The 11,828-nt window shown below is 44.6% G+C and overlaps 1 protein-coding gene across 1 annotated transcript; it reads right to left on the bottom strand.

Annotated features, from left to right (window-relative positions):
• Nucleotides 1–3,046: 3,046 nt before the first annotated feature.
• On the bottom strand, nucleotides 3,047–8,055 carry LOC311234254 (voltage-gated potassium channel regulatory subunit KCNG3-like; the record flags this gene model as incomplete). Its single annotated transcript, XM_084321391.1, has 2 exons — nucleotides 3,047–3,692; nucleotides 7,406–8,055. 2 exons carry the CDS (start codon nucleotides 8,053–8,055, stop codon nucleotides 3,047–3,049), a joined length of 1,296 nt encoding a protein of 431 aa, XP_084177517.1.
• Between the last annotated feature and the right edge of the window lie 3,773 nt (nucleotides 8,056–11,828).

Here is an 11,828-nt window from a genome sequence, read left to right as displayed (position 1 = left end):
GTGTCACACTGACCACCCTAAACGTGTCACACTGACCACCCTAAACGTGTCACACTGACCACCCTAAACGTGTCACACTGACCACCCTAAACGTGGCGTCGACAGTGTGTCGAGGAGTAGCGGGTGGTCCAGGCAACAACAATGAGAGGAGTGCCTACTGTGGTTCAGGGTTAGGGTTAAATATATACAATATATATATACATATATACATAGGGTTAACCCTAACCCTACTGTGGCTTTGATGTCTTTGTGAAAGTGCATCGTGAGGATCCACTCCCCCAGTCAGGAAGACTCACAGCGTTCAGAGGCACAAGCCCCTGGACCCTGCCGTGTCAGCTGAGCCACCCGCTTCTCCGTGACATCCTGCCGCTCTGTGGCTCAGTGTTCTACATTTACAGGCCTGCCTACAGGGTTAGGTCAGGGTTAGGTTAGGGTCAGGGTTAGGGTTAGATCAGGGTTAGGGTTAGGGTTAGGTTAGGTTCAGGGTTAGGTCAGGGTTAGGTTAGGGTCAGGGTCAGGGTTAGGCACCCTTTCGCTCTGTGGCTTAGTGTTCTACATTTACAGGTCTGCCTACACGAGGGCACAAGTACACACACACATACACATACACACACACACACACACACACACACTACACTCAATTGCGTCTCCTCTTCTGAGCTGTGAGGAAGGGATAGCTTTCAGAACTCGTGTTGGACCCTTTGGGTGGGATGAGTCAAGAGACTAACAGACTAATTGGAAATGTTGCCCATTCAAATTGGCAAAGCAGATTTTTGGTGCCTCTCAGGCAGATGTAGCCTGCTCTCAAACATTAGAAAAAGATTAAAGGGATCTCATGTGTGCAGTGTGCACTTCAAGTCTATACGCTTTGGTTGTTTTTTTGCAATACGCAGTCGCTCGCTCTCCAGCCCTGGAGAACATAAAAGGGAACATCCTGTGCCCAAGACAAAAGTGACGCATCGTTTTCACACTTTTCACACTCTGCCAGGCTGTGAAACTGAATCTGACCTTAAAACCAGAATCCTTTTTTGGTTGTGTATCGCTACATAAAAAGAGACCAACGCCAACGGTAAAATGTCTCAGCTTTATCTGATTCCTAAAGGTGACAGGACATTATTTTTTTGTATCCACTTTTTCTCCCCATTTTCTATTTTTCTCCCATCCCAATTTCGTATTATCCGTTTATTCCCTCCCCTGTCTTGAACGTTGCTAGACTATGCCTCCCACAGGTCGGTTGTAGTGAGGACAGAAGCCTTGCATCACGTGTCCCCTCTGGTACACGAGGAGGCAGCCTGTCGCATCTTTTCACCACAGCAGCTCGAACTCTCAGTGGCGAGGAGTAACGCGTGGGAGGCTCACGCTGCCCCCGCTACTTCCTGCTTCCGTCGCACCGGCGTCACCAAACCGACCTGTAGGAGTCACTGTCCACAACGTCAAATCCCCACCCACCGGCTTTCCCACCCTCTAACACTTGCCAATTGTGTTAGTATGAGCGACCGGCCAGCCGGTAGCAACGCCGAGAGCTGGGCTCGAACCCAGTGTCTCCTGCGTTAGAGGCGAGCGCCTTGCCCACTGCGCCAATCAGCCGCCCGTGACAGGACATTCTGTACATCTATACTACTGTGAAGTGGTCACACCCCCCCCCCCCCCCCCGGTTCAAAATGCCTTGCATCAGAGTAGCATATTTACTCAGTAGTACTCGTTTATATATACTCGTTTATATATATGTACTCCATTTTAATCACTTGTACATTGTATATTGTTATTGCACTTTTCTGTTACCTTTACTCTCTGATTAGATGCAGACTTCTTTCGTTGTACTGTACTTGTGCTGCATGATGACAATACATTTGAATCTAATCTAATTTAGCATCAGGCACATTTTACTCAGGGAATAATGTTAACACTCTTTTCATATAATGTAAAGTAATCTGCCCTGTAAAGATTACTGCATGGATGAAATTAAGAAAAGCTACTAGTTTAAACGTTAAAAAAAACGAATCCCAAATAGCTAGGCTACATTCTCATCACTCATTGGCTGTGTCCCCTCTCCTTACTCCCATGTGTTTGTCACTGTGCTGGTGGCCATGTCTGCTCATTTGCATACAGTGTTTTTTCTGATCTCAGTAAATACTGCACCTGTAAACACCAAAATGCCTCACTAGGTCAATATCGTCACAACTAGCCAAAAATAAAAAGGTATCTACTCCTATGAATGTGTATGCATGTGAATGAATGTTGGTGGTGGTCGGAGGGGCCGTAGGCGATGATTATTCGCCACGCTTCCGTGAGTCTGCCTCAGGGCAGCTCTGGCTGCAATTGTAGCTTACCACCACCGGTATGACTGTGTATGAACGAGTAATGGACTCTGTAAGCGCTCTGGGGTCACTGGGGTGTCACGAAGAGCGCTATATAAATCCAAGCCATTATTATTATTATTATTATTATTATTATTATTATTATTATTATTATTATTATTATACATGTAGTCAAGTTTCCCGAAGGGCTGTTCTCTCTAGGCCAAGAATGTTGTCAATCTTTTATGTTGCTAAATATCGTACATTCTTCATAGCAATGTGTAGGCGATTTTGAACCAGGGGGGGCGAGTGGAACGTCACTTCTGTGGTCTATTTACCATGTTTACTTCCCCGCCATGCAGTAAGGGGAAGGTGTAGAGAGTGCCCATTCACCTCAATGTTAACACTTTGCAACAAATTTATGATTACCTGATCAGATTATTTAGCTGTGAATTAGTCATCCACTCATCGAAATGCGTTTGTATCGATTGAAGAAAATAATCATGGTGGCGGAGTGAATACGGTGAATTCCCTTTAATTTGGTTTTGGTCACTGTCTCTTGGGAAGGCTATGCCCTAACCCTATTCCTGATATAAATATTAGGAAACTCCCAAAACAGGGGTTTGATAGAAATACAAAGGCGTTATCTAGCAATATGGGCTTTTGGATATGAAACCTATTGAACCCCAGCAGGGGCTCTCCTGGAGACGGGAGACAGGCTGTCATGACTCTCATGTCCCGGCCGTTCCTCAGTTGACGAATTCGGCGGAAAGGCTCCTGGTGCACCGGGCCTTGCGGAACTTGAGCTCATGGTAGCACTGCACGAAGCTGTGGTAGATGAAGGTGATGGGCAGCGCCAGGAGCACGATGCCACTCACCACACACAGGCCACCCAGCACGCGCCCCGGCACAGTGATGGGGTACATGTCTCCATAGCCCACAGTAGTCATGGAGATAATAACCCACCAGCAGGCGGCGGGGATGCTCGCGTAGGCCTCGTTACCCGACTCCAGGTCCAGCCCGTGCTCCAGTAGCTGAGCCAGCGCGCTGAAGATCGCCATGGCGACGCAGATGAACACCAGCAGCATCACCATCTCGCGGTAGCAGCGGCGCAGCGTCAGGCCCAGCGTCTGCAGGCCGATGAAGTGGCGCGCCAGCTTGATCACCCAGAAGATGCGCATCACGCGAAGGACGCGCAACGTGACGCCGGCGCGCTGCAGCTGGGAGTTCTCTCCCGTCAGGACCGTCATGGTGACGGAGACGTAGTAGGGCGTGATGGCCAGCAGGTCGATGACGTTGAGGGGCCGGCGCACAAACTCACACTTGTCCCGTGACACCGTGAAGCGGATGATGCACTCAGCCGTGAACCAGCCAATGCACACGGCCTCGATGATCCTGGGGTGGGAGGGAACAAAGCAGGGTTACCGCTGGAAGAGGAAGAAAGGGGGTTCGCCTTAACAGGTTGACACCTACGCAGGCGGTTAACTCTCAACGGGACTGGTTGAACATTTGCGACTGGAAATGTACTAAATCGATAGAGTCTGAGAGCAGTTAAAAGCAGTGACAGAATAACATGGGCAAACACCTATAATTGCGTAACCATGTGTGGAAATGGCTTGTGGATCCATATAGCCTCTAGAGATTAAGAACATTTGAACATTGACTCAGAGCTACACTCTTAGAAAGCGTGTGAGGTTGGCTCTTGGCGAACATGCAGAGATGTATGCCAAATTTGCCAAACATGAATCTGGCGAATCTAGTGTTATTTACCTACCTGAATATATTTCCCACTGTTGTGACATTATGAAACCATCTGTATTACTACCTACTATGCTAATACTATGCACTATAAGAGTGTAGCAATGTCCATCAGCTGCCAGAGTTGTACCCTTCCTTCCGTGCTGAATGCAATTGATTTTAATTTTTTTTATCATTCCATTTGGGCCGTGGGGGGGGGGGGCTTAATGTCTGAAGGAGTTGACTGAAGGCTTCTTGTCCTCTGCGAAAGCATGCATTCAACTAAGAGGTTGGCAGTCGACTGCGGCTCCTTTCGATCGATTAGTCGACCATTCGACTAGTCGAGGTCAGCCCTATTATATAGTATGACCTACAAACCTTTACCCAAATGGTGCCCATTCTACATAAAATTGTGTGATCCACAAACCTCCACCCTTCAAGCCCCCCTTGTAAGATCCGGATATTTTCACCATTCAAGCTTAATATGTTCTCATATTGCATTCGACAGAGAAATAAATGCCAAATCTATACTCACTCAGTGGGTGTAATGATAAATAACATGGTAAACAGCATCACATAAACACATAATGGTTATACAACAGAGCAGAGAAAACTACAACCTCCATAGCCTTTTGATATGCAGAATGTATCCATGCCGTGGCCTCTGAGAGAGATACAGTAGATGGAAGCTATGGCTGGAGTCTAAATGAATGCCACCTGTTCCAACTCAGTGCATGTGAAGAGAGGAGGGAGGACAGGGCACCAACTGTGTCTGAAGGACGTTGGCTGTTGGTGATTCTAATCTTAACACTCATAGGTCGCAGCTATTTTGTGATATTTGAGGTTTGCCTCATGGTTTAATTGTGTAATAATAATGCACGTAAAACCTCAATCCTGTATTGTAAAATGAAGCGAATATTTTTTTCAGGACAACCCGGGCCATCGGAATATATATGCTTCAGTTTTGTCAGATCAAGGTATACATGAGTTATATCATTAATTATATATAAATATCAAATATATAGAGAGAAATCATAGATAACAATAAAGAACTAAATATTTGTCTCAAACATGTGGGGAATGAGGGGGGGGAAGTAAAGTCCTAACTTATACACATAAAAAACGATTGACATTTTTGCCATAGAAGTTATTTAATGGCTTCAGTGCACAGAGTAGGAACCTTCATCACCCTCGTCTTCACATATCTGAGAAGCTGATAATGAACAATGAATCCAACCTTAAAACTTATAAACATCTATGTATTAGAAGTTAGTTTTTTTTGTCTTCGTTTTTCCCATGAAGGCAAATGTAATAATTAGACAAAATGTTATTTGCATTTTAATCTATGCTCATTGGCAAATGAATAGATATATACCTACCTGCAACACCTACAATATAGAACACAATATATACAAATACATGTACAAATACACTTACGCGTACACGTACACATACACGTACAGACACACACACACATTACAGCTTCAGGCATATTTTTCTGTCACAGAAACACTTTTACAAATTAACAAGCAGACACACACTGTCTGTCTTTCTCACACACACACACACACAATTTCTCTCTCTCTCACACACTCTCTCTCTCTCTCTCTCTCTCTCTCTCTCTCTCTCTCTCTCTCTCACACACACACACACACACAATTTCTCTCTCTCTCACACACACACACACACACACACACACACACTCTCTTTCTCTCACACACACACACTCTCTCTCTCTCCCTTACACACACACTCTCTCACACTCTCTCTCACACACACACTCTCTCTCACACACACAATCTCTCTCACACTCTCACACACACACACACTCTCTCTCTCACACACACAATCTCTCTCACACTCTCACACACACACACACACTCTCTCTCTCTCTCACACACAATCTCTCTCACACTCTCTCACATACACACACTCTCTCACACACACTCTCACATACACTCTCTCACACACACTCTCTCTCACACACAGACACTCGCTCTCTCTCTCTCACACACACACACACACACACACACACACACACACACACACACACACACACACACACACACACACACACATACACACTCTCTCTCACACTCTCTCTCTCCCTCTCTCACACACACTCACACACAGATGATACACATACTCTCTCTCTCTCTCTCTCTCTCTCTCTCTCACACACATACTGTACACACACACACACACACACACACACACACACACAGAGAGAGATGATACATTTGGTTGCCCTTCAGGTACCAATACCTTGAGAAGGGTCCGCGAGGCCGTCATGGATACAAGACAGACAGACAGACGAACAGGTTAAAAAGCATAGTGAGAATAGACATGGAAGGCTGACAATTCAGTAGACAATGAGGGTTTTATCCATAATGAATTTAACACGGAATATAACCCTACCCATTCAGCAGATCTACAGTAACAGTAACCTAAGACTATACGTGACAATAAAAGTGCAGACAAAAAGAAAGAAACGTAGTACCGGTATGGCCTGCCTAAAATATGAATCATTTGAAGCACCTTTCAAAATAAAGGCTACCTGTGTAATAGCGACACCTTTGGTCCAATAACCACTAGCCTGTCGCTAATACATTTCAGCACCTTGAAAATATCAATATCAAGAAATCCTACCTTCAGCATGTTTCAACTTGCAAGGCCTATTATTTAAAGTAGAATTCGAACAGTCTCTAAACAGCTAAATGACACAAAGAAACTACGCATTTCTGCCTATATAATAACCTCCCTATTTAGATTGTTTTTATTATTAACTGCATAAATCTCTTTTTGGCTATTGGTTCGAGATTAACAGCATGTACCCTATAAAAGTAGGCAACTAAAAATATAAATTGTAACAGTAGATCCTCCTTATTTCCTGTGTTTTAACATAATGGTGAATTAGTGCTCAGATATTTGACAATTGACCAAACATCGCGCATTTGACACATGCCACTTGTGGTAAAACATAATCCTTACCTATAGGCCTGTGTCTTTGACTAACTAAATAATACATCCGTAAAAGGCAGGTAACAGAAACACACAAAGAGTTTGGCCATGCAATTTGAGATTGCATTAAACCTCAAGACTTATCAACGCTTTCCTCTTTCTCACAAGGGCTCAGCTGCATACAAGTTAATAACACAATGGAGAAAACTATTTAGACCGTATATACGGTACACCCTACTGATTTGACACATGTGCGCAAAAGGCGCACTTATCAATGTCACAATTAATTATTTAGTGACACACCGGAAAATCGTTCAACACTCATGCACAGAATATATGATTAGATATAGACTTCATAGATAGTTTTTTATGAAAAAAATATAGAAAATATAGGACATAGGTACCCGTACCCGGATGGATGCTCTAAAGAGTCTGTGTACCTTTGCTCCTCCATGCTGTTGGCAGTTTTCCAATCTGGCAAAGTGCTCGCGCAAAGCATCACCATGGACACTATGACAAAAACCACCGAAATTGAAGCCAAAATCTGCGCGGCGAGCGACGAGGTCGGCTCCTCGAAAGTCTTGCGAATGATCCCCAGCCACTTCGACTGTCCTCCTCCCTCAGCGTCCCGCAGGCGACACTCCCGGGTCAACTCTTCCTCCCGCCGGTTGTTGACGTCTTCCTCGGAGGAGAAGTGGGTGTACGTGTCGGACATCCTGTCGTCCAGTCTCCTCTGGCAGCAGAACTCCAGGTCCGAGCTCTCCAAGCCCCAGTAGATCATCTCGTTGTAGAAGGACAACTCGCACATCCGCGGCACCAGGCGCAGTGTCCCGTACTTCACGTACAACATGATGAAACCGAAAGCCTCGGAGTGCCGGTCGAAGAAAAACTCGTTCCTCTCCCGGTCGTAGTCATCGCACACTTCCAACACTTCTGTCTCCGAGGCACATTTGTGCAAACGACTCACCCGGCTGAGAGGAAAGTCCTTGATCACATCTTTGGAGAATGCGTATCTCGTGCCGCCCACGTTTAGGATGCAAATGCTCTGACCAAACTTCATTTTGCAGCTGCCCCCCACTACTAAGCAGCCCAACTGGTCATTTCTACGCCTCTGAGAAAATAATATATTTTGAACATTCGTAAAGACCCAAAATACAAAACTATATACACAATAATTCTTGATAAACACTTTAATATATCACCCTCCTTCGAATCCCATCAACATAACGGAGGTTTCCCGTCATCTTCCACCCCTGAGAAGATTTGCAGGTCTGCTTGGAGCTTGGAGAGACGCGCGACTACATTGAAAGTGCGTGTGCGCTCCTCGTAGCTCCTTTCACTCAGTCTTTATTTCTTAGCCTACTACGTCACTACATGATTGATTGATTGATTGATTGATTGATTGATTGATTGATTGATTGATTGATTGATTGATTGATTGAAAACTTTATTAACAGATTGCAGATGGGTACAGTACAGTACAGCTCAATACATACAATTGTTAAGGGGATGCAGACCAGAGAAAGACTTTCGTCTTCATAAGTGGGAGAGAGTGATGGTCAGCGAAGAGGACGTCTGAGATTTTTTTACTTGTAATACAAATACAATTATACAAATATTGAGCTTCCAAGCGCAGTACCGAAATACTTTTGAGACTGAATGTATATCATTGTTCATCTCAAACCTTTATTTAATAGTCGTAAGACACTGATTTCCCTCATTTACGGTGACGAGTTACGCACAGAAAAACATACATAATAATAACATACCAGCCATTTCAAATCACAACATGTCAACAAGTAACTAGGAAAAGCAAAGAAATAAATTAAAACAGGTACAACTTAATAGACAGTAGATCATGTCAGTTTCATCTACATTGCACCACAGGACCATATTTGCATGGCCTTCCCTACAAACAACATGTGGTTGTGGCAACGTACTCCATCTATTGGTCTCCTCCTAACGTTAGTGTTACATATCAATTTACAGTATTAACGTAGTAAAGTAGTAAAGACCTGGAGCCCGTCGCTGCGATGTCACAAAATAACGTTGGATACGTTACAATTACGTTATAAAAACGTTACATTTGACATGTAATTAACCTTACCACAACGTTGCGATTTCGTAGGCATGTAACTAGACAACGCTGTGAATGTGTCCGTCATAACGTTATAGATTTACACGTTTTTAATTCCATTAATTACCTTTCCACAACATTGCCGATTGGTCACTTGTTTACTAAACCCTGAAATACGTTCAGATTTTGTGTATTCAAAAAAGGTTCGACTTCAAACTATCGTGACTTAAAAATATACATTTTCAAAGAAAAAAAAGGTACTTAAAAACAAGCCCAAATACCATTGAGATCAGGTTCAATTTAAATTTCTAGGTATAGGCAATGTGCTGCAACAAATGCAATGCACACGTGCTAGTATAATATACAGTACCTCCTCACCATAATAACCACCACAATTAAAGCATCAACTGTAGCATCGTATCGACATAATATCATCATGACCTCCATTGAAGTTGAATTTGTGAGCAGGTGCACGCAATGTTCTCTGTTCAGTTACAGAACCTCGGACAGCGCCATGCTGATCTATAGCAGGCGTTCTCTGTTCAGTTTCAGAACCTCGGACAGCGCCATGCTGATCTATAGCAGGCGTTCTCTGTTCAGTTTCAGAACCTCGGACAGCGCCATGCTGATCTATAGCAGGCGTTCTCTGTTCAGTTACAGAACCTCAGACAGTGCCATGCTGATCTATAGCAGGCGTTCTCTGTTCAGTTTCAGAACCTCGGACAGCGCCATGCTGATCTAAAACAGGAGTTCTCTGTTCAGTTTCAGAACCTCGGACAGCGCCATGCTGATCTATAGCAGGCGTTCTCTGTTCAGTTTCAGAACCTCGGACAGCGCCATGCTGATCTATAGCAGGCGTTCTCTGTTCAGTTTCAAAACCTCGGACAGCGCCATGCTGATCTATAGCAGGCGTTCTCTGTTCAGTTACAGAACCTCAGACAGTGCCATGCTGATCTATAGCAGGCGTTCTCTGTTCAGTTTCAGAACCTCGGACAGCGCCATGCTGATCTAAAACAGGAGTTCTCTGTTCAGTTTCAGAACCTCGGACAGTGCCATGCTGATCTATAGCAGGCGTTCTCTGTTCAGTTTCAGAACCTCGGACAGCGCCATGCTGATCTATAGCAGGCGTTCTCTGTTCAGTTACAGAACCTCAGACAGTGCCATGCTGATCTATAGCAGGCGTTCTCTGTTCAGTTTCAGAACCTCGGACAGCGCCATGCTGATCTATAGCAGGCGTTCTCTGTTCAGTTTCAGAACCTCGGACAGCGCCATGCTGATCTATAGCAGGCGTTCTCTGTTCAGTTTCAGAACCTCGGACAGCACCATGCTGATCTATAGCAGGCGTTCTCTGTTCAGTTTCAGAACCTCGGACAGCGCCATGCTGATCTATAGCAGGCGTTCTCTGTTCAGTTTCAGAACCTCGGACAGCGCTATGCTGATCTAAAACAGGCGTTCTCTGTTCAGTTTCAGAACCTCGGACAGCGCCATGCTGATCTATAGCAGGCGTTCTCTGTTCAGTTTCAGAACCTCGGACAGCGCCATGCTGATCTATAGCAGGCGTTCTCTGTTCAGTTTCAGAACCTCGGACAGCGCCATGCTGATCTAAAACAGGCGTTCGCTGTTCAGTTTCAGAACCTCGGACAGCGCCATGCTGATCTAAAACAGGCGTTCTCTGTTCAGTTTCAGAACCTCGGACAGCGCCATGCTGATCTATAGCAGGCGTTCTCTGTTCAGTTTCAGAACCTCGGACAGCACCATGCTGATCTATAGCAGGCGTTCTCTGTTCAGTTTCAGAACCTCGGACAGCGCCATGCTGATCTATAGCAGGCGTTCTCTGTTCAGTTTCAGAACCTCGGACAGCGCCATGCTGATCTATAGCAGGCGTTCTCTGTTCAGTTTCAGAACCTCGGACAGCGCCATGCTGATCTATAGCAGGCGTTCTCTGTTCAGTTTCAGAACCTCGGACAGCGCCATGCTGATCTAAAACAGGCGTTCTCTGTTCAGTTTCAGAACCTCGGACAGCGCCATGCTGATCTAAAACAGGCGTTCTCTGTTCAGTTTCAGAACCTCGGACAGCGCCATGCTGATCTATAGCAGGCGTTCTCTGTTCAGTTTCAGGACCTCGGACAGCGCCATGCTGATCTATAGCAGGCGTTCTCTGTTCAGTTTCAGAACCTTGGACAGCGCCATGCTGATCTATAGCAGGCGTTCTCTGTTCAGTTTCAGAACCTCGGACAGCGCCATGCTGATCTATAGCAGGCGTTCTCTGTTCAGTTTCAGAACCTCGGACAGCACCATGCTGACCTATAATTATAGCAGCAGGAGGCTTCAATACACTCACATTCTATTGTCCACTTCCCCCTGAAAATTTTTATAGTGAAATTATAGGAAATAAACCTTTTAAATGGCAACTACTGGCATCCGCACCACAACCTCCTCACTAGTATTAATCTTATTATCTTATAAAATGATGGCATTACCATTATTACTATTTATTGATGTCAAAGTGCACAATAACTAAATGTAAACACCCAAAGCTGATTGTCAATACAAATATACATTGTCTTGCATTGTTGTAGTTTCAGACAGTAATAACTATAGACCAATGATTCCAACATTATATCAGCGTTGCGAATTATTGTCTTTTTCAAGCGGTGAATTACATTTCAGTTAGGATCCCCATTATATTAAAGTAGAATGTCTGCAGACATTAGCAAGTTAAAGCTTAAGGCTTTTTTGAAATTTTCTTAGAATAA

The sequence above is a fragment of the Notolepis coatsorum genome, assembly GCF_963971535.1.
Source record: "Notolepis coatsorum genome assembly, chromosome: 9".
NCBI classification, from domain to species: Eukaryota; Metazoa; Chordata; class Actinopteri; order Aulopiformes; family Paralepididae; genus Notolepis; species Notolepis coatsorum.
The sequence above is the reverse complement of the archived record's forward strand: the minus strand, read 5'-3'. Positions and strand labels throughout refer to the sequence as shown.